The sequence below is a fragment of the Heteronotia binoei genome, chromosome 1 (assembly GCF_032191835.1).
Source record: "Heteronotia binoei isolate CCM8104 ecotype False Entrance Well chromosome 1, APGP_CSIRO_Hbin_v1, whole genome shotgun sequence".
In the NCBI taxonomy this organism is placed as follows: Eukaryota; Metazoa; Chordata; class Lepidosauria; order Squamata; family Gekkonidae; genus Heteronotia; species Heteronotia binoei.
Window position 1 is genome coordinate 209,411,665 of NC_083223.1, and position 18,469 is coordinate 209,430,133.

The 18,469-nt window shown below is 44.2% G+C and overlaps 1 protein-coding gene across 1 annotated transcript in view; it reads right to left on the bottom strand.

Moving 5' to 3' along the window:
• The window catches only part of HHAT (hedgehog acyltransferase), a 315,369-nt gene that overhangs the window by 238,368 nt on the left and 58,532 nt on the right, over window positions 1-18,469 (bottom strand). The window contains exon 7 of the mRNA XM_060247267.1: window positions 10,339-10,489. Within this exon, the coding sequence (XP_060103250.1) occupies window positions 10,339-10,489 (151 nt within the window). The remainder of the gene's footprint in view (window positions 1-10,338; window positions 10,490-18,469) is intronic.

The window sequence follows — 18,469 nt, forward strand, 5'->3', positions numbered from 1 at the left end:
AGGTTATAGACAAGTTAGAAAATGTCCAGAGGAGGGCAACAAAGATGGTGAGAGGTCTGGTGACCAAATCCTACAAGGAAAGGCTGAAGGAGCTGGGTTTGTTTAGCCTGGAGAGGAGACCATCTTCAAGTACTTGAACAGTTGTCAGAGAGGATGGCGTGGAGTTGTTTTCTATCACCCCAGAAGTTCAGACCAAAACCAGTGGGTTGAAATTAAATCAGAAGAGTTTTCGACTAAACATTAGGAACAGTTAGTTAGTGTGGTTCCTCAGTGGAACAGGCTTCCTTGGGAGGTGGAAGAAGGTTTTTCAACAGAGTCTACATGGCCATCTGACAGCAATGTTGATTCCATGAACTTAGCAGGTAATGAGAAGGGCAGGAAGGGCTGCATCAATGCTTTAGTGACCATGGCCCTTTCTTACATGACAAGGGAAATGCTGTTTGCCACTTTGGGATCAGGCAGCAATTTTTCTCCAGGCCAGTTCTGCCAGGAATCTTGAAGGATTTTCTTTTATTTTCTTTGGGCATCTTCTGGGTGTTACTGGGGGTGTGGGGGGAGGTATCTGCGAGTTTCCTGCATTGTGCAGAGGTTGGACTAGATGACCCTGGAGACCTCCTCCAAGTCTATGATTCTATGAAATTTGAATTTTATATACATACATATGACCACACATGAAGTTGCCTTATAATGAATCAGACCATTGGTCCATTCAAGTCAGTCTACAGAGAGTGGCAGCATCTCTTCAGGTTCTCAGGTGGAAGTTTTCTCATCACCTCCCACCTTACCCTTCTAGCTGGAAACCTGTACATTCTGCATGTCAAGGGGATGTTCTATCACTGAGCTACAGCCCCTCTTAACATAATTATGTCTTAATCAGGATTTTCTCCATTTCATGGCCCTTTGACCCAAATGTTTGTATTTTTTTTCCTACATAACTTCACCTCTGCTTAATTAGAGCCCACTACACGTGTCCACAATAGCATATGCTGAAGTTATATCAACGTTTTCAGACTTCAAGGTGCTTATTATGACCCTGGTGTAGGAAAAAATCCACTCATCCCACATAGCACAGGTGTCTCACAGAAGCACAGGGGGAAAGCTGCAGTGTAACAGTTCTCAGATTCCAAAAACTATATGTGAAGGCACCATGAAGTCCTACTACTTCTGACATCTTGAGTGCTGTAGCAGCTGTTGTCTTTCAGCTCCTTTTCTACCCTAACATGGGAAGTATCAGTAAGTTGTGCAGTAGGTATACACAACCTCAATGGTGCTTTGTGAATCAAGATAATACAATCACAGTAGTATACAAACTCACTTTCTCCACCTCTTCAAAGATTCCTGATGCAGAAAATATGCAATAATAATTTAATTCCCTTTTGGAATTACCTCCTTCATTCCACAATAGCCTACCTACCTACATTCTCAAAGTGAGGATTTTGTCTCTGCCTTTGACTATTGATAGCAATATCCTTATAGAAGAAATTGAACAAATAAAATAAAATATATCTCATGGGCAGCTGTGATTCATTCTTTGAACTGAAAGTGCATGAAGGAGCTATAACTCACGGAAGCAGAGGGCAAACTCTGTAGGACTTCTTAGATAACTGAAATTGACCCATAACTCACTGGTAGCCATAGGAGATTCTCTTCCTCACCTAGCTTTCATAATACAATTCTACATGATCAGATTTCTAACACACATCCCAACTGTTAAATCAAGTTTGATTAAGAAATTGTTTACTGTAACTATACATAAATGGGCATAATGACAATAAAAAAGCTCCTATTTTTATCTCAGAAAAAAAAATTAAATATGAGAGAATGGAAAGCAGTAACGTATAAGTACAGCCACAAGCCTAAGAACTAAGTGACTGGTTCTGTGCATCACACAGTATTTCAGATTTGTGTTTGTCAGAATGCTGTCATATGTGCCACATGGCAAATGGTTTTTCAAACTCAGACTGGAGAGAGATGATAAATGCCCACCCTTCCCCAGAGATGTGAAGGCATTAAAAAAAAAGATGGCTGCATGTCCTGTTCTTCCTCACTTTCATCTCTGGTGAACAGGTTTTGCCAGTTTGATCAGAAGCATTAGCAAAGTAAACATAATGTGCACAAACAACCAGAAGAAGTCCCCCCTCTCTCATTACCTTCAAGTATTCCTTGTCTCTAGCTTCAAAAGAGTTTGGCACAGGGTGTCTCCTTTGGATGCTGAGAATCCATTTGAATGCTCCTGACTTATAGTAAAAACACATATCATTTCTGTGCTTCTTTGAACATTTCAGTCTCTGTATCTGCTTCCACATTCTGAACCCATTTTTCATGCTCTGACTCTGCCAGCCTTCTGCTGCTTTCAATTTAATGTATAATATCAGAGTGATGTGGAAAATTCACAGATTAATAACTGGCCCACACAGCTACTTTACAGGTATTGAAAAGGCCAGTTCCCTAAGACTGTCAACAAAAAATAATCCACTGTGCAGTGGGCCTTCACATGGAATCCATTATACCTGGAAGTTACTATGTCCACCTTTTCAAGGGAATAAACTGTCCTCTTGCTAGCAAGTGCTGACATGTGCATGCATCTTGATGGATGATGCACACCGCAACAAGCTTTTAGATGTTACTACTTGGAATGCCATAATGGGGATGAGCAGTGCTCATGTGGAGGTGGCAGCAATTGAACCAGCATGAAGAATAAGGCCAAGCAAAATGATAGGGAAATCAAGAGAAAGGCTGGTAACCAATTGCTTTCATGAGCAATAATAAAAGAAGCTCAGCTCAAAGGAGAATTTAGATGTCTACTTTTTGCCACTCTAATTATTCTGTCCATTCCATTGTTCATGTTCATGGTTTTACTTACCACCAAAAATACAGAATGCTCCTGTTGTTCCACTTTATATTTTTAGTTTCTATAATGTCACTTGAAAATACAGCAAGACAACACAAATATGTTCTGGGTTTGTAACTGTTTAAATGATATGAGCCATAAAACTTGCTAAAAGTAAGAATAAGGGCTCTGGCTCTCTAATTAGAAAGGGGCTTATTTATTTATTTATTTATTTATTTATATTAAGATTTATACCCCGCCCTTCTCACCTAGGTGTCTCAGGGCGGCTTACAACACAATAATTAAAACAATTTCAGTTTAAACAATTAAAATACCATTAAATCATAATTTAGTAAAAAGATAGAATAAAAACCGGCGGCCTATAGATACATTTTTCATCCAGGATATTTTACATTGTCAGTTAATATCATAGGCCTGCCGGAAGAGGACTGTCTTACAGGCCCTGCGGAATTGCCCTAGATCCCGCAGGGCCCGCACCTCCTCCGGCAGCTGGTTCCACCAATAAGGTGCCGTTATTGAATAGGCCCGGTCCCTGGTGGATTTTAGGCGGGCCTCCTTTGGCCCGGGGACTACCAACAGGTTTTGTGAACCTGAACGTAGTACTCTCTGGGGAACATGTGGGAAGAGACGGTCCCTAAGGTAGGCAGGTCCTAGGCCATATAGGGCTTTAAAGGTCATAACCAACACCTTGTACCGGACTCGGAATATTACTGGCAGCCAGTGCAGACCCTGGAGCCCCGGTCGAATGTGCTCCCATCTTGGGAGCCCTAATAACAGCCGGGCAGCAGCGTTCTGCACCAACTGCAGTTTCCGGGTTCGGCACAGGGGTAGCCCCATGTAGAGGGCATTACAGTAGTCCAGCCTCGAGGTGACCGTAGCATGGATCACTGTTGCCAGGTCGTCACGTTCCAGGAAGGGGGCCAACTGCCTCGCCCGCCTAAGATGAAAAAAAGCGGACTTGGCAGTGGCTGCTATCTGAGCCTCCATCGTCAATGAAGGCTCCAACAGCACCCCCAGGCTCTTAACCCTGCCCGACGCTGTTAATGGAGCGCCGTCAAAAACTGGCAGGGGGAGTTCCCTTCCCGGGCCGCAGCGACCTAAGCAAAGGACCTCTGTCTTCGCCGGGTTCAGCTTCAGCCCACTCAGCCTAAGCCACCTAGCCACTGCCTGTAACGCCCGGTCCAGATTTTCTGGGGCGCAGGCGGGCCGGCCGTCCATAAGCAGATAGAGCTGGGTGTCATCAGCATATTGATGGCAACCCAGCCCATACCCTCGGGCCATCTGGGCAAGGGGGCGCATATAGATGTTAAATAACATCGGGGAAAGCACTGCCCCTTGAGGCACCCCACACTCAAGCGTGTGCCTCTGGGACAGTTCCTCCCCAATCGCCACCCTTTGTCCCCGACCGTCAAGGAAAGAGGAAAGCCATTGCAAGGCCAACCCCTGAATCCCTGCGTCGGCAAGGCGGCACGCCAGGAGCCGATGGTCGACCATATCGAACGCTGCCGATAGGTCCAACAATATCAGCACCGCCGAGCCGCCTTGATCCAGATGTCGCCGAAGGTCATCCACCAGGGCGACCAGCACCGCCTCCGTCCCGTGGCCCGGGCGAAAACCAGACTGGTAGGGGTCAAGGACAGAAGCGTCCTCCAGGAAGCTCTGTAGCTGCAACGCCGCTGCCCTCTCTATAAGTTTGCCCAAAAAGGGCAAATTCGATACCGGCCGGTAGTGTGCCAATTCGGTCGGATCTAACGTTGTTTTCTTCAGGAGGGGACGGACCACCGCCTCTTTGAGCGCCGATGGAAAATGTCCCTCCAATAGGGATCTATTTATGATATCCCGTATAGGATATCTTAGCTCCCTCTGGCAGGTCTTAATAAGCCAGGAGGGGCATGGGTCCAATTTACAAGTTGTTGGGCGTGCAGATAGGAGGATCCTGTCAACTTCTTCCAGGCTGAGCGCGCCGAAGCCGTCCAGGACACAATCCGAAGACAGGCACGGAGCCTCGGGTTCGCTAACTGTATCTAATGTGGCAGGGAAGTCGGAACGGAGCGATGCGATTTTATCCGCAAAAAAATTCGCAAAAGCCTCACAGCCAATTTCCAATTCATTAAAATTTGGTCTGCCCTGTGGCAGCGTTGTAAGAGTCCGAATTGTATTGAACAGTTGTGCCGGGCGCGAAGTTGCGGACGCAATCTCTGCCGCAAAGTAAGTTTTCTTTGCGGCCTTGACTGCCACCTCATAGGACTTCATAACCTCTCTATAAGATGTTCGAGTCGCTTCATCTCGGGTACGCCGCCATTGCCTCTCTAGTCGTCTGAGTCCTCGTTTCAACTGCCGCAACCCCTGGTTATACCAGGGTGTCGGCCTTGAACGAGGGCGCAGAGGACGCCTAGGCGCGATCTCATCGATGGCCCCGGTGAGCCTATTATTCCAAGACTCCACCAGGTCATCGAGGGAATCGCCAGGGGGCCAGGGATCCCGCAGGGCCGTCAGGAACCGTTCCGGGTCCATCAGGCTCCGCGGGCGAGCTAAAATAAGCTCGCCGCCCAAACGGGGTTGGGGTGGGACGTCCACACGAGCCTTGAGGGCATAGTGATCCGACCATGGCACTGCTATAGAAGCAAGATCGTTCACTAAAACTCCCGACGCGAAGATCAAGTCTAACATGTGACCGGCCTGGTGAGTGGGTGTCGTAACTATTTGGGAGAGTCCTAGTGTCGCCATGGAAGACACTAGGTCCATCGCCTGATTGGAGGTCACGTCATCGGCATGAACATTGAAGTCACCCAGGATCAGAAGCCTCGGGTGCTCCAATGCCCATCCTGCTGCGGCCTCCATCAGTGATAGTAAGGCGCTGGCCGGTGCGTTAGGCGGTCGGTACACCAGCCAGATCGCCAACCCCTCCCCAACATCCCACGCCAGGCCGGCACACTCAATGCCCTTGATCTCCGGAGTCGGGAGGGCCCGGAAGGAGTAAGCCTCTCGAATGAACAGGGCCACCCCTCCCCCCCGCCCGCTAGTCCGCGACTGGTGAAAGACCGAGTATCCCGGGGGCGCCATCTGGGAGAGAGCTACGGTCTCTCCATCGCGAACCCAGGTCTCGGTCACGCATGCCAGGTCCATATCCTGCTCAAGCAGGAATTCCCGGAGGATGGAGGTCTTATTATTAATGGACCTGGCATTACATAACACCAGTGACGGAGGCGAGTAATTTCGCCTTGCCCCGCTACCTGTCACCATCGGGATGGGACACAGGCTGGAAGGTGGTCGAGCACTATCTTGTCTCGATCTCCTTCGCCTCCATTTCTGCCTGTTCCCACCGTCATACCTTCCCCTCCCCAGGAGTACCGGAATCCCCAGGCCAATCATCTCTCACTGGTGCCACCAACCCTCCACTGACCGATGTAGTATTTATTTATTTAGGAACTGCCCAGGATTTTTTTCTGGGGAAACTCACCAGAACAGAGTTCTGGAACCTCTTTGTGGAAACAGAATTCTCAAAAAAAGATCTACAAGTTCATGAGGGGCATCAGGAGAGCATGGCAGTCTTTGATTCAGCAAAGTATGTTAGAACAAAGAACACAGTTACTTCAAGGTCATCATTCAGCATTAGGCACCAAAAGCAAGACACAAAAAAGAACTGAAGAAGCTGGTGACATGTCTAGAGTTTGCAAACTGCTTTAAAGTAGATGTAAGTCTATAGCACATAAAAATAATATTGTTTCAAAGAACCCCATGTGTTTTTTCTTCATTTCCCTATTGGAAATTCTGGCACCTTTTTCACAGAAAAAAAGCCCTGCTGCTACCGCCCCAGAGGCCTGCTTGAGCTGAATCACCACCAAAACAATAAAACAAAACGAAGCAAACCAGGACATAAAAACAGAATAAAACAAATTTTGAGCAGCCTTAAATCAGATTCATAAAACAGTACACAAGACAGGACCAGATTCTAAAACAGCTTGCAAGGATGGGAAGAAAACAGCTAAAACAGCTTGCAAGGATCATGGCACTCCTTTGTAAAAAGCTTGATTTAAAAAAAAGATTTTGGCCTGCTACCTAAGAGAAAGTAAAGCAGGCACCAGGTGAGACTGAAGTAGGAGCGCATGCCAAAGGCAACCTACAGCCACTGAAAAGCCTTGTCTCCAGTAAACAACTCTTCAGAATAAGCCAAAATAATTTCCTCAGTGTACATTGTGATTGTAAGAAGAATCCATCCATCCACCCTCCATCGGTCCCTCCATCCCTCTAAGGAGAAGCGTGCTTGCACACAAAAGCATATACTTGGAATAAAGTGTTGGTCTTGAAGCTCCTGTGGGATCCTGTGGGATCCCAGCTTTGTTTCCCAGAGAGAGAAGCAGAAGCTCTGTGTGTGTGTGCGTGAGTGAGAGAGAGACACACAGACAGACACTTCATATCTCTCCTGCACAAAGAGCCATGAAGCTCTCTCTGTGTGGGGGGCAGCTTGTCTTTGTGTCTCTCCCTCACAAAGCAGTCACAGAGCTCTGTGTGTGTGTGTGTGTGTGTGTGTGTGTGTGTGTGTGTGTGTGTGAGAGAGAGAGAGAGAGAGAGAGAGAGAGAGAGAGAGAGAGAAGCAGAAGCTCTCTGTGTGTGTGTGTGCATGAGTGAGAGAGAGACACACAGACAGATACTTCATATCTCTCCTGCACAAAGAGCCATGAAGCTCTCTCTGTGCGGGGGGGGGGGCAGCTTGTCTTTGTATCTCTCCCTCACAAAGCAGTCACAGAGCTCTGTGTGTGTGTGTGTGTGTGAGAGAGAGAGAGAGAGAGAGAAGAGGGAGGGAAAGGGGGTGGCAAGAAACAGGAAGCAAAGAAACAATGAAGGAGCTGCAGCAGCAGTCTTGGAAAAGGAAGGAGAAGGAAGTTGCTCGGGAGCCAGATTTGAGTCCTGTACAAGCTGCATCTGTCCCACGTGCAGCATGTTTAGGCTTCCCAATCCCCTAGTCCCAGCAGGGTAACTTCCGGTTTTCCAGGATCCACTCTGCCCCAAATCAGCTGGCCAGTGGGTGGAAGCCCTGCCTCCACAGCCACCATGTGCCTTTAGATCTTCCACAGATTTAGAAGGCTGCGAACACATCACATTTTAAAATGTGTGTGTGCACCTTTCAATTTGAGCAGGAAGTGAAAGCTGCATCAGGAGGGGCCAGCAGCAGAGCCACATGGGTCTGAAAGAGTGAGAGCCGAGTCCCTCTGCTTGCTTTGATCTCAGACATCTTTGTACAGGAACAACCAGAGTCAGTGAGAGAGCGGGGGATGGAGGAAAATGCCACCTCTCTCTCTCTTTTCATTTGCCTGTGTTAGTCTGAAGAAGCTGGTTGGAAATACAGCAGTTCCTGTGCATAAAGCCCCAGTGAGGTCCCAAAAGTGTATGCTTGCAAACTCTGTTTATTTTGGCTGCTTTGTTAGTATGTGTTCACTTTCATTTACTGGAATTGCTAGGGCGACAAGGAAATGAAGACTATTCAGGGGAATTGCACTGCTATATTTTTGTTTATTTTAGGAAATGGGAAAGTCTCCTGGCTCCACCTCCAAAGTCTCCTGTCTCCACCCCGCAACGTCCGCAGGTATTTTCTGAGTTGGACTTGGCAAACCTATGCATGTTTGACACCCTTATTCTAAACTGTTGGACTGGATAGCATGGGAAGAGGTGGTCCTTCAAGTACAAGAGAATGACCATAAATTGTTTTTTTCAGAGTTGTGTGTGTAGTTAACTTCCTGGAAAAGGGGAATCTACTGAAATAAAAAGCATAAATTTTAGGCTCCCTTGGTCAAAATTCAAAATGCATCCACTCCTGAACAAAAGCCTGCAACACATAACAGCTCTCCCCACCCCCACCCACCCCCTGCCATCAGTGTCTAGCTAGGGCCATTTTTATTGTGCTTTGAAAACTGCCTACAAAATTTGCATCTTTAGACTGGACTGAATTATTCAATTAATTAATTAAATCAGCATACTCTCAGAGAAAACCACCAACAGTGATGGAATTCATACCCCCCAGAGAGCCTTACGCTCCATGGATCAACATCTGCTGGTAATCCCTGGCCTAAAAGGAGTCCACTTAGCCTCAACCCAGGCCAGGGCATTCTCTGTCCTGGCCCCTACTTGGTGGAACAAGCTCCCATTGGAGATTAGGGCCCTGCATGGACTACTGCAGTTCTGCAGGGCCTGTAAAACAGAGCTGTTCCACCAAGTGGTGGACATTTTGTTATTCTGTGGCCTCCCTGCTGACAGGGACCCTGGTGAAATAACTGTTGATCCATTGAGGGATGTATGGAAGGAGTGGAGGCACCTGATACCACTAACTGCAGAACTGGAGTTTGTTTTTAGACTGTTATATTGTTTTTAGATTGTATATTGTTTTACTATATGTACCTGATTTTAACCTTGTATTATTGACTGTTGTTACTTGCTCAGAACCCATTTGGGAAAGGGCGGGCTATAACTTGAAAATACATAAATAAATAAAAATTCAGAACTATGCTTTCACTGTACATTGCAGCTTAACAAAAAAGTGAGCTCATATAAGAGAGGCCCTTGTTTAAGAAGCAGAAAAATTCACTCATATTACATTGGATAGTTTTCTTGAAAGGCATCTTGAAAAATGCCCATAAGCAGCATTTTGCACCAGCTGCCCCCTTGAACTTCTTTTAAAGGTCACTCACCCACAAAACACATTACCAGGTTACCTTGGCATAAATGAAGGTGGCAAGTTTGCTGTCACCCAACAGAAGGGACAGCTGGAAAATTAGATGTAACTGATAAAAAAGTATTCCAGGGCACCTGAGTAAGGAAAGGCCCAAAAGGACAACTGAACTGTTTTCAAGGAGACTGTGATGCTATCCATAACTCACATACCATAGATAATGACGGCCAACAACCATTACTGTGCTGTGTGTGCAACTGTAGAGATCCAAACTTTTAAAAACAAAACAAAACCAAGCAAACCCAAGCAGACAGATTCATGCAATAGGTCATTCAAATCAATGGAAGCTGGAGACCTCTGAAGTGACTTCTTTCTGATCTAAACCCATTGCCTGTGAAAAGTTTTAGATTCAACGCTTTTCTTGTACGGTTACCTAATCAAATATCACTTCCACACAAAGTGCCTTTTTCAGGGGCAAGAAGAATGAAAAATGAATCATATTTCACAAAGATGTGGGAAGAAAATAATTATCAGATCAGTAGAGCTAAGTGTTTTAGATTCAGTTCTAATCATTAAGATGATGAACATCCCAAAGGCAGACTTTTCTTCACCGTGGCAGGAGAAAATCATTATTAACTGGTAGGACATTTTTCAGAAATTGCATTTACAAATGAAAATACCATGTTGTTTGTCAATTTCCAGGCTTCTCTCTGGATGTCAAGCAACTTATGGTGCATAACCACAATGCCACTGCACTGTGTGCTATAGTGTGACTGCATGAAAACTAATCTGCAACAAATATGAGCAATAAAATGAAGCTAACCTCCACATTCCAGAAAAACTGTACATGGTGCTTACACAGCGAGGCAAGGCAGGAGGCTTGAGTCCATCCATTCGAATGACAAGGGCAGGAACACCAAAGAGAACAAGGTATTTCACATAAAAGAACAGGACCTGAGCCAGCGCTAGGCCATCTGAAAGAATGCATGATTAAAAAAAGATTTACGTCAGTATACTTACATATTTATACTGCTTCTGGCCCCTGTCAAAATCACAATAATATACAAATGTAAATAAGTATAATTTTTTTTATGACGCTCACACTATGTATCTTGCCCATTACATAGGTACATATGCGTCATCCACTTATGATGACCCCAGCAAGGGGTTTTCAAGGCAAATGGGAAGCAGAAGTCTATGCCTATTCATCAGGTACAGAAAGCATTTTTCTTTCATATTGGAAGGCACAGTGATGCTAACACATTTATTTATTTATCATAGGCAGAGTTACACACAGGAAGCATGTAATAATATAAAATCCATAAACAAGATGATACGACGGGTACACAGACCAATTGGGCAATCTCCCTAAATACTAAATTTTCAAGCCATTCACTCACAGCTGGGGAGAGTTCAGAGAGCTCCGTCACATCACCCTGGAAAGCATGACACTCACATTCCTGTGACAGTTGGAAAATAGTTTGGCAAGCTACACCACAAACACATTCAGGGCCTGGTATTTTGCCTCAGTCTCCACAACTACCAAAGCCTGTTCATATTCCAAACTTTATGTGGCAAGTCAAATCCTGCAGGCCTCTCATTGGTATTTATCAGGTTATGGATACCAGGTGGAACTAATTGCATCCATATTCAAAACCATTCATTCCCTAGATCTAAATTTTGTGATTACTAGATTTGTGCAAATCTTATTGCTGGGTGTTGGGATCTTAGTCTGGATAGATCCACATCAGCCATGTCTCTGCGGATGGGCAACATTCTGTTTTCAATTATCTTTCTATATTTTGTCTTCGAAGCATCTTGTGTTCAAAGATGCAGGGCAGCGATATTAAAACAGCAGAGATGATTCACAAGTAGACTAGATGCATAGGTTAACCCAGGCCTTGAATCCAGCAGGAGCTCACAGGAGCACAGCTCCTGAACCTTTCTGAGGATTCCCCCTCCTCCTCCCCACCTGCCTTGTCCATTGAATAGTAGGTACAGCTGCATAACAATCCTGGAATTAGGAGAGCAGCCAGCTAGCAGGGGCTTTGCCACACTCCCAGCAGCCCTCATTAGCCCCTGGAGAAGCCCACGCCACCCTTTTTCCACTTCTTATGTAATTTTGGGTGGCAGGTGACTTGCTGGCCTTTTGACTGGTGGGGGGTGGCCAAGGAGAGCCTCAGGTGAGTGAAGCCTGCTTGGGCTGGCTGGCCAAGCAGGCCTTGCTCACCTGGGGCTCTCCTTTCTTGTGTCGGGTTGCTTTTGGCTGGTGGGGGGCGACATATGCTAATAAATTATGCTAATGAACTCCACCATCTATTTTTCTACAAAACAACTCCTGGGTTAACCACAGAGTAGTGCTCAGGTCATAGCTCATCCAAAGTCACTGTTTGAAGCAAGATACAACACATCTGCCATGAAAACTAAGCAGATCTCGATCTGGCCAAATGCCTGGACGGCAGTCTGCCTCAGAACCCTACATATGATGACTGAGGCTCTCCTTAAGGTAGGATGCAAGTGTAAGTATAAATATACTTGGCCTCCTTATGTTGCAACCTACAATGAACAGTGATTCAAGCAATGCCAATCCATGGAGACTGCAGGAATGGTAACCTCAATGTGGAATAATTAAACATGTTTCTTTCATCTCAGGAATGTAATCTTATCACGCCTTCAGTGTTTTTTGAATACCTTCACTTTAAGCTGATACCACCAGGAACTAGGGTTGCCAATCCCCAGGTGGGGGCAGGGGATCCCCCGGTTTGGAGGCCCTCCCCCCGCTTCAGGGTCGTCAAAAAGCGGGGGGAGGGGAGGGAAATGTCTGCTAGGAACTCTGTTATTCCCTATGGAGATTTATTCTCATAGAAAATAATAGAGAATTAATTATCTGGGGCTCTGGGGGGGCTGTTTTTGGGGGTAGAGGTGCCAAATTTTCAGTATAGCATCTAGTGCCTCTCCCCAAAATACCCCCCGAGTTTCAAAAAGATTGGACCAGGGGGTGCAATTCTATGAGCCCCAAAAGAAGGTGCCCCTATCCTTCATTATTTCCTATGGAAGGAAGGCATTGAAAAGGTGTGCCGTCCCTTTAAATGTGATGGCCGGAACTCCCTTTGGAGTTCAATGATGCTTGTCACAGCCTTGATCTTGGCTCCACCCCCAAAGTCTCCTGGCTCCACCCCCAAGTCCCCAGATATTTCTTAAATTGGACTTGGCAACCCTACCAGGAACATTTTTTAAAATTGTGTTTCTTCTTTCCTCCTTTCCCCCTTAATCATTAAGATTTGGAATTATTAACTGTATATGCTAGGAGTTCCACTTTTGTTCACTAATGCTAAATACAAAAACCAGGACAAAGCTGTCACTGGTGGAATTTTCTCTGTATTGTGAATCTCAAGCGACTGGAAAATCTGAGGAACCTGTCATTGTAATTCAGCTTGGTTCCCAGTAAGAAAGGCAGACTACAATTTAAATTAAATTAAAATAAATAATACCAATTTATGATAAGCGTGGAATATTTGCATCTTATTATTATTTGTTTACTTCATGTATACCCCACCTTTCTCCCCAAAGGAGAAATAAAGTGGCTTACATCATTCTCCACTCTTCCGTTTCACAATTCTGTGCAGTTAGCTGAGCTAAGTATCTCTGACTGGCCTAAGATTGCTCAGCAATCTTCCAGGGTGGAGTAGGGATTCAAACCTGGGTCTCCCAGATCCTAAGATGACACACTAACCACTACACATCTGACAATATTGGTGTTTGGCAATGCAACATCACCTAACGAATACTAGAAGAAACGTGAAAAAAAAATCTAAAGCAGGAAGGGACAAGGCCCCTCCCATTCCCAAAGAAAGGATAAAAATCCCAATCACAACTGGGGCATTTGGACTAGACAACTTTGTCAGTTTTTGACTATTTTAGCCACTTCTACTATAGAAGCAGCTGATCATAAAGCACCCACAGCATTAATGACTCGCAGCCATCAAGACTTGCAACAAAACTACAGAGAGCATCACAGACACCCCCTTCTCTTTGTTCCCCATTCAGGATGACAGGAATGGGGGCAGATAGTAACTACTTTTCTCATAGGACAAGCCTAAAAACACTTTCATTGAGTCAGCCTTTAGGAATAGATCTGAGTAAGATTCTGAATAGAACTGCTCAGAACTGTTCTCTCAGAAATGTATTTTCCTTTTCCTTCCAACTAAAATTGTCTCCCATAAGTCTTGCTACCATGAGCCAAGTATGTGGATGAGATAAATCTTCGAGTCCTTGAATAAAACTTTGTCTTAAAGCTGCCACTGTACTCCAACTTTGTTCTTTTCCCATTTAAAGTTATTATTTAAACAAACGTGCACTTGAAACTTTAACTACAGAAATCGTGATAGACATTTTAAAAAAACAAACACCCTGTAGTTTCACTACAAGTAGGCTTTGTACACTCAATTGGTATAGAAAATATCAGACATGCCTCACTTCTAGAGTCTCATCTTGGACCTCCAGGTTTGGATTGGTATAATAAGCAAATATTGATTTTCAGCTCAGCACAAATCAAGACATATTGATCTTAGAGATAAATATTTATCCCCAAAGGATTATAAATCTTCATGTGTCCTAAATATAAAATCAATACATGATATATTCGGTATTACTACAGACATCGCTTTGCTTGTCCACCCAAAATTCTCTTGGTCTTTTATATTACATGCTCCAAGAGCTGCATATAACCCCAAAACAAGAATCAGCAAGGGCAAAAACAAGAGAATGAGACATACTGCCACCTTTGAACACAATGCCATATCAAAGTTTGTTTTTATTGTTTTGGCTTATGTTGTTAAGCAGCCATTAAACAGAAAGACATTATTTAATTTCTGTAAATACATTTAGCTATAGTGTCTCTCTTCAGTGTACTACACATAAGCCAAAGTGAGGACGAGCACAGAGGCAAGTGTAGATTCTGCACATAGAAGGACACAGAAGTAAGTCCTGAGCACTCATGCCTCACAACCACACAGAGAATGTTTAGTGTGATCAGGCATTCTGCACATCCATATACACTCAGGTATCTGCAGGCTACAAAAAGGAGTAAACAGATTACATGGGCTGAGCATACTTACATATATAATAGACATGCACAGTTTCAACAAGCAGCTTTTTTTTTGGGGGGGGGGGGTGAATTTCTAATTGACTTCCTGGCCAAACTCAATCTCTTTATTAAAGCATCAATCTGAATTATTTCACAATAATCTGTCATACACTTAAATCAATGAGATTAGAAACATACTTAGGTTTGTAAGATTCAACTGTTTTATGTATTTACTGAAATCTGGGACAGTACCTCACAAGACTGTGGTCTGTTTATTGTTATATTACATGAAGATAAGAACATAAGAGCCTTGCTGGATCAGACCAGTGGTCCATCTAGTCCAGCATCCCACCTCATACAGTTGCCAACCAGTTCCTCTGAACAGCCAACAACAGGGCATAGAGGCCGAGACCTTCCCCTGGTGGCTGAGGGGAATGTCCACATTCAGAGGTACTAAGCCTCTGAATCCCAGAGCCAGGAAAAAAAATATTTAAAAATTCAAAAAGAGGAAGCTATGAAAGGAATAGGGAAACAGCAAAAAAGCTCGCAGGCAAAATTACTAAAATCTTACACATTGTACCGGAGCAAAGTCTTTACAGTGGAGATCTACTCCCTTCTAAAAGCTCTTGTGGATGTCCACAGATGATCTCTGATGTGTAAATATTTGTACTGAAGCGTGGTGTGAGTTATACCCTAAGCTAAGGGGTGTCTCAGTCTTCGAGTCAGTTTCTATGAAGATATTGAACTGTTTACTGTTTAGCCTTTGTGATTGATATACAATTTGAATTTCTGAAATCATTTCACAGAGTACTTTTTGTACAACATCACTTTTTTCTTCCACTTGCTGTAAACATTATTCTTAGTAGTTTTGGCCATGAGCTTTTTTTCTTTTTTTCCCAAAGCCAGAAAGCAATATAAGTGGAAGGTTATGTTCTTAACCCAGGACTTCCTTGATTGCCTCCCATTCAAGAGTGAATTTGGGCCAACCCTGCTTAGCTTCTGGGATCTGATGAGATTGGGCTAGCCTGGTACATCCAGTTTAGGGCATAATATCTTTATAGCATTAATTATAGTGTAAAGCTGCACATAAGCAGCAGCACAGTGTTGTTCAACTGATGCAGAGCTCTATGCAGGGTTGCCACTGAACTACATTAAGTGAGCAAGCTCCCACAGACACTTCCTGCCCTGTGCCCCTGATTAAATGAGCACCTAGCAGGGAAGGGGGGACAGCTTCAATCAGTGGTGGGCTTTTACCAGAGAAATCTGAAATTTCCTACAGCATCACCAATGTTACATCCTCTTTCAAAACAGAAAGTAATGTTCCAGCAGCCTCTACCTCCCCCCACCCCCATGCTCCTGTATGTAATTTTGAAGTCTGTGTGTTCTTTCCAGGATTGTAAAACCATGGTTTGGTGAATACTGTTCTGTGTGGTTAAAAAGCAGCAGCAACAAAGAATGGGATCCCCATGACAGGAAAAAGGAGGCTCTTGCCCCATTGTCTTGGCCCTGTGGCATTTTAGAGTATGCTGAAACAGCAGTAGTAAATGACACAGTCACTCATGCAAGCAGCGTTTTCTTGACAAGATGGCACGAGCCCAGTCCATTCCTCCCAATCTTAGGGCCACCACAGCAACTCCAACCTCACCATGTCCACACAAATCTATGACCTAATGTCAGTTGGAGGCCAGCTATGCCTGACTTGCGTTGCAGCAGATATCACTCTAGTGGCTGTCATGTAACACCACTATAATAGGAGACAGGTACCATACAATTCTATTTATTTCAATTTCTATTCTTGCCTCCCCAAAGCAGGCTCAGGGCAGATCACAATAAGAGTATGCTTCAATCATTTTTTAAGTAATCCAAAAGACGACTAGTGTTGTGTAATGGTTAGATTGTCAGACTACTGCCTGGGAAATCCAGGCTCAAATTCCCACTCTGCCATGGAAGTTTGTTCGGTGTCTGTTATGTATGTGGACTTATGTATGTATGTGAACTGAAGGGGTGTCCTGCCTGGCTCATTGGAGCCATATGAACAGAGCTTGGGGAATTGGGAACAATGGGCAGATGGATCCAAATACCTGCTGCCCTGCACCAATCACAGGGCCATGGCTGGTTTTAATGATTCAATAACGTGCTTATGTGGGAACCCAGAGCTGTATATAGTTTTGGCCCCGTTGGCCGGTTCTTCAGTCTTGTTAGTACAGCCACCTACCATGCTGTACTCAATAAAGTGCTTGATGCATAGAACCCACTATATTATAGTGTCTTTGGGCCAGTCACACATCCTCAATCTAACCTACTTCACAGGGTTATTGTAAGGATAAAATGGAGGGCAGCAGAATAAGATAAACTGCTTTGGTGTCCATTGGGAAGAAAGACAGGGTATAAGTAAAGTTAAATAAACATAAATAAAGGTTACTTGATCACCAGAGAACTCCCCTTCAGATATAGAATAGGAATTGATAGATCTTTCTATGTTATTAACTTCTCATTCAGTGTATTCTAAAAAGGTCAGAGAACCAGTAACATATAAGTAACATCTCAGACACTGTTCACTGGGTTGGGAAATTCAGAGAATAAAATGGAGATTGCATAATCTGCAGTTGGCTAGTAGATTCACATAGGACTTCGGATGAACAGAGGAAGCTGCCCCATACGGACCATTGTTCCATTTAGCCCAGTCCTGTCTACTATGACTGGCAGGAACTCTTGAAGCCGTCTTTGACATCACCTGCTACATGAACTTTTTACTGGAAGTGGCAGAGATTGAACCCAGGACCTTCTGCCTGCAGAGCAGAAACTCAACCAATGAACTGCAGCCCTTGTCAGTGAATAGAAACTTGCACAAAAGGAGATAGCAGGCTAATTATTTGTATAACCTACTCTCTAGAAACAAAACATGCATAAAAATTAAACTATGATTTTACTTTCATCAGGGCATGAAGCAGTGAGTCAAGCTCTGCAGGCAGCAAATTCTGGACACTGTTCTATGGAGCTGTAAATTATTTGCCAATAATCCTAATATTTTATTACAAAACCATGCACTTGGATTTGAATGGTCTGAGAATTGTAGAATCAGGAAGAAACCTTGAAAAAAGCCCATTTCTGAATTAGAACATACATAATAATTTTGAAGGTTTTAACTTTTAAAACATTCAGCAACTTATTTGGCAGCAGTCACAAATAGTGCTACATAAAGCAACCCTTTCATTCTTGACTTCTGACGCTGCCTAGGAACCTGTTGCTTATCTGTTGGAATCATTCTAAAAAGTTAGTACCAGCAGAAATTCTACCTGATTCTCAAAAGGGAACATTCCATTCTGGGTTGGATCCAAGGGACAGTTTCTGCAAACAGAAAGATTTCTGTCTATAGAGTATGACAGAGCTTTCTTTGTAGAAAAAGTCCAGCGGGAACTCATTTACATATTAGACCACACCCCCTGATACCAAGCCAGCTGAAACGTTTCTGTGCATTCCTGCTCAAAAAAAGCCCTGGAGTGTGACTCTAAAGGTCCCCTGAAAGAGACAGGGGGTCCTCTAGGAAGAGTATTAAGGGTAGCATTTTGAGCTGCAGCAGGAGAGGGGAGATTTATTTATTTATTTTTGCTGATTTCTAGTCTGCCCTTTCCCAGGTCAGGTTCAGAGCGGATTACAACATAATAAAATAATTAAAATCACATTATAAAACAATTAAATTTAACAATTAAAACCATTAAAATGAAATAAAATAAGCAGCGTCAGTGTACAGATATGTACAACCTTCACAGATTGAAACACAGGATGCGGTCAGTGCAGGGAGGCCAATTAGCTGGTGTGAGGACACCCACCTGCCTCAGCCAAAAGCCTGGTGGAACAGCTCTATTTT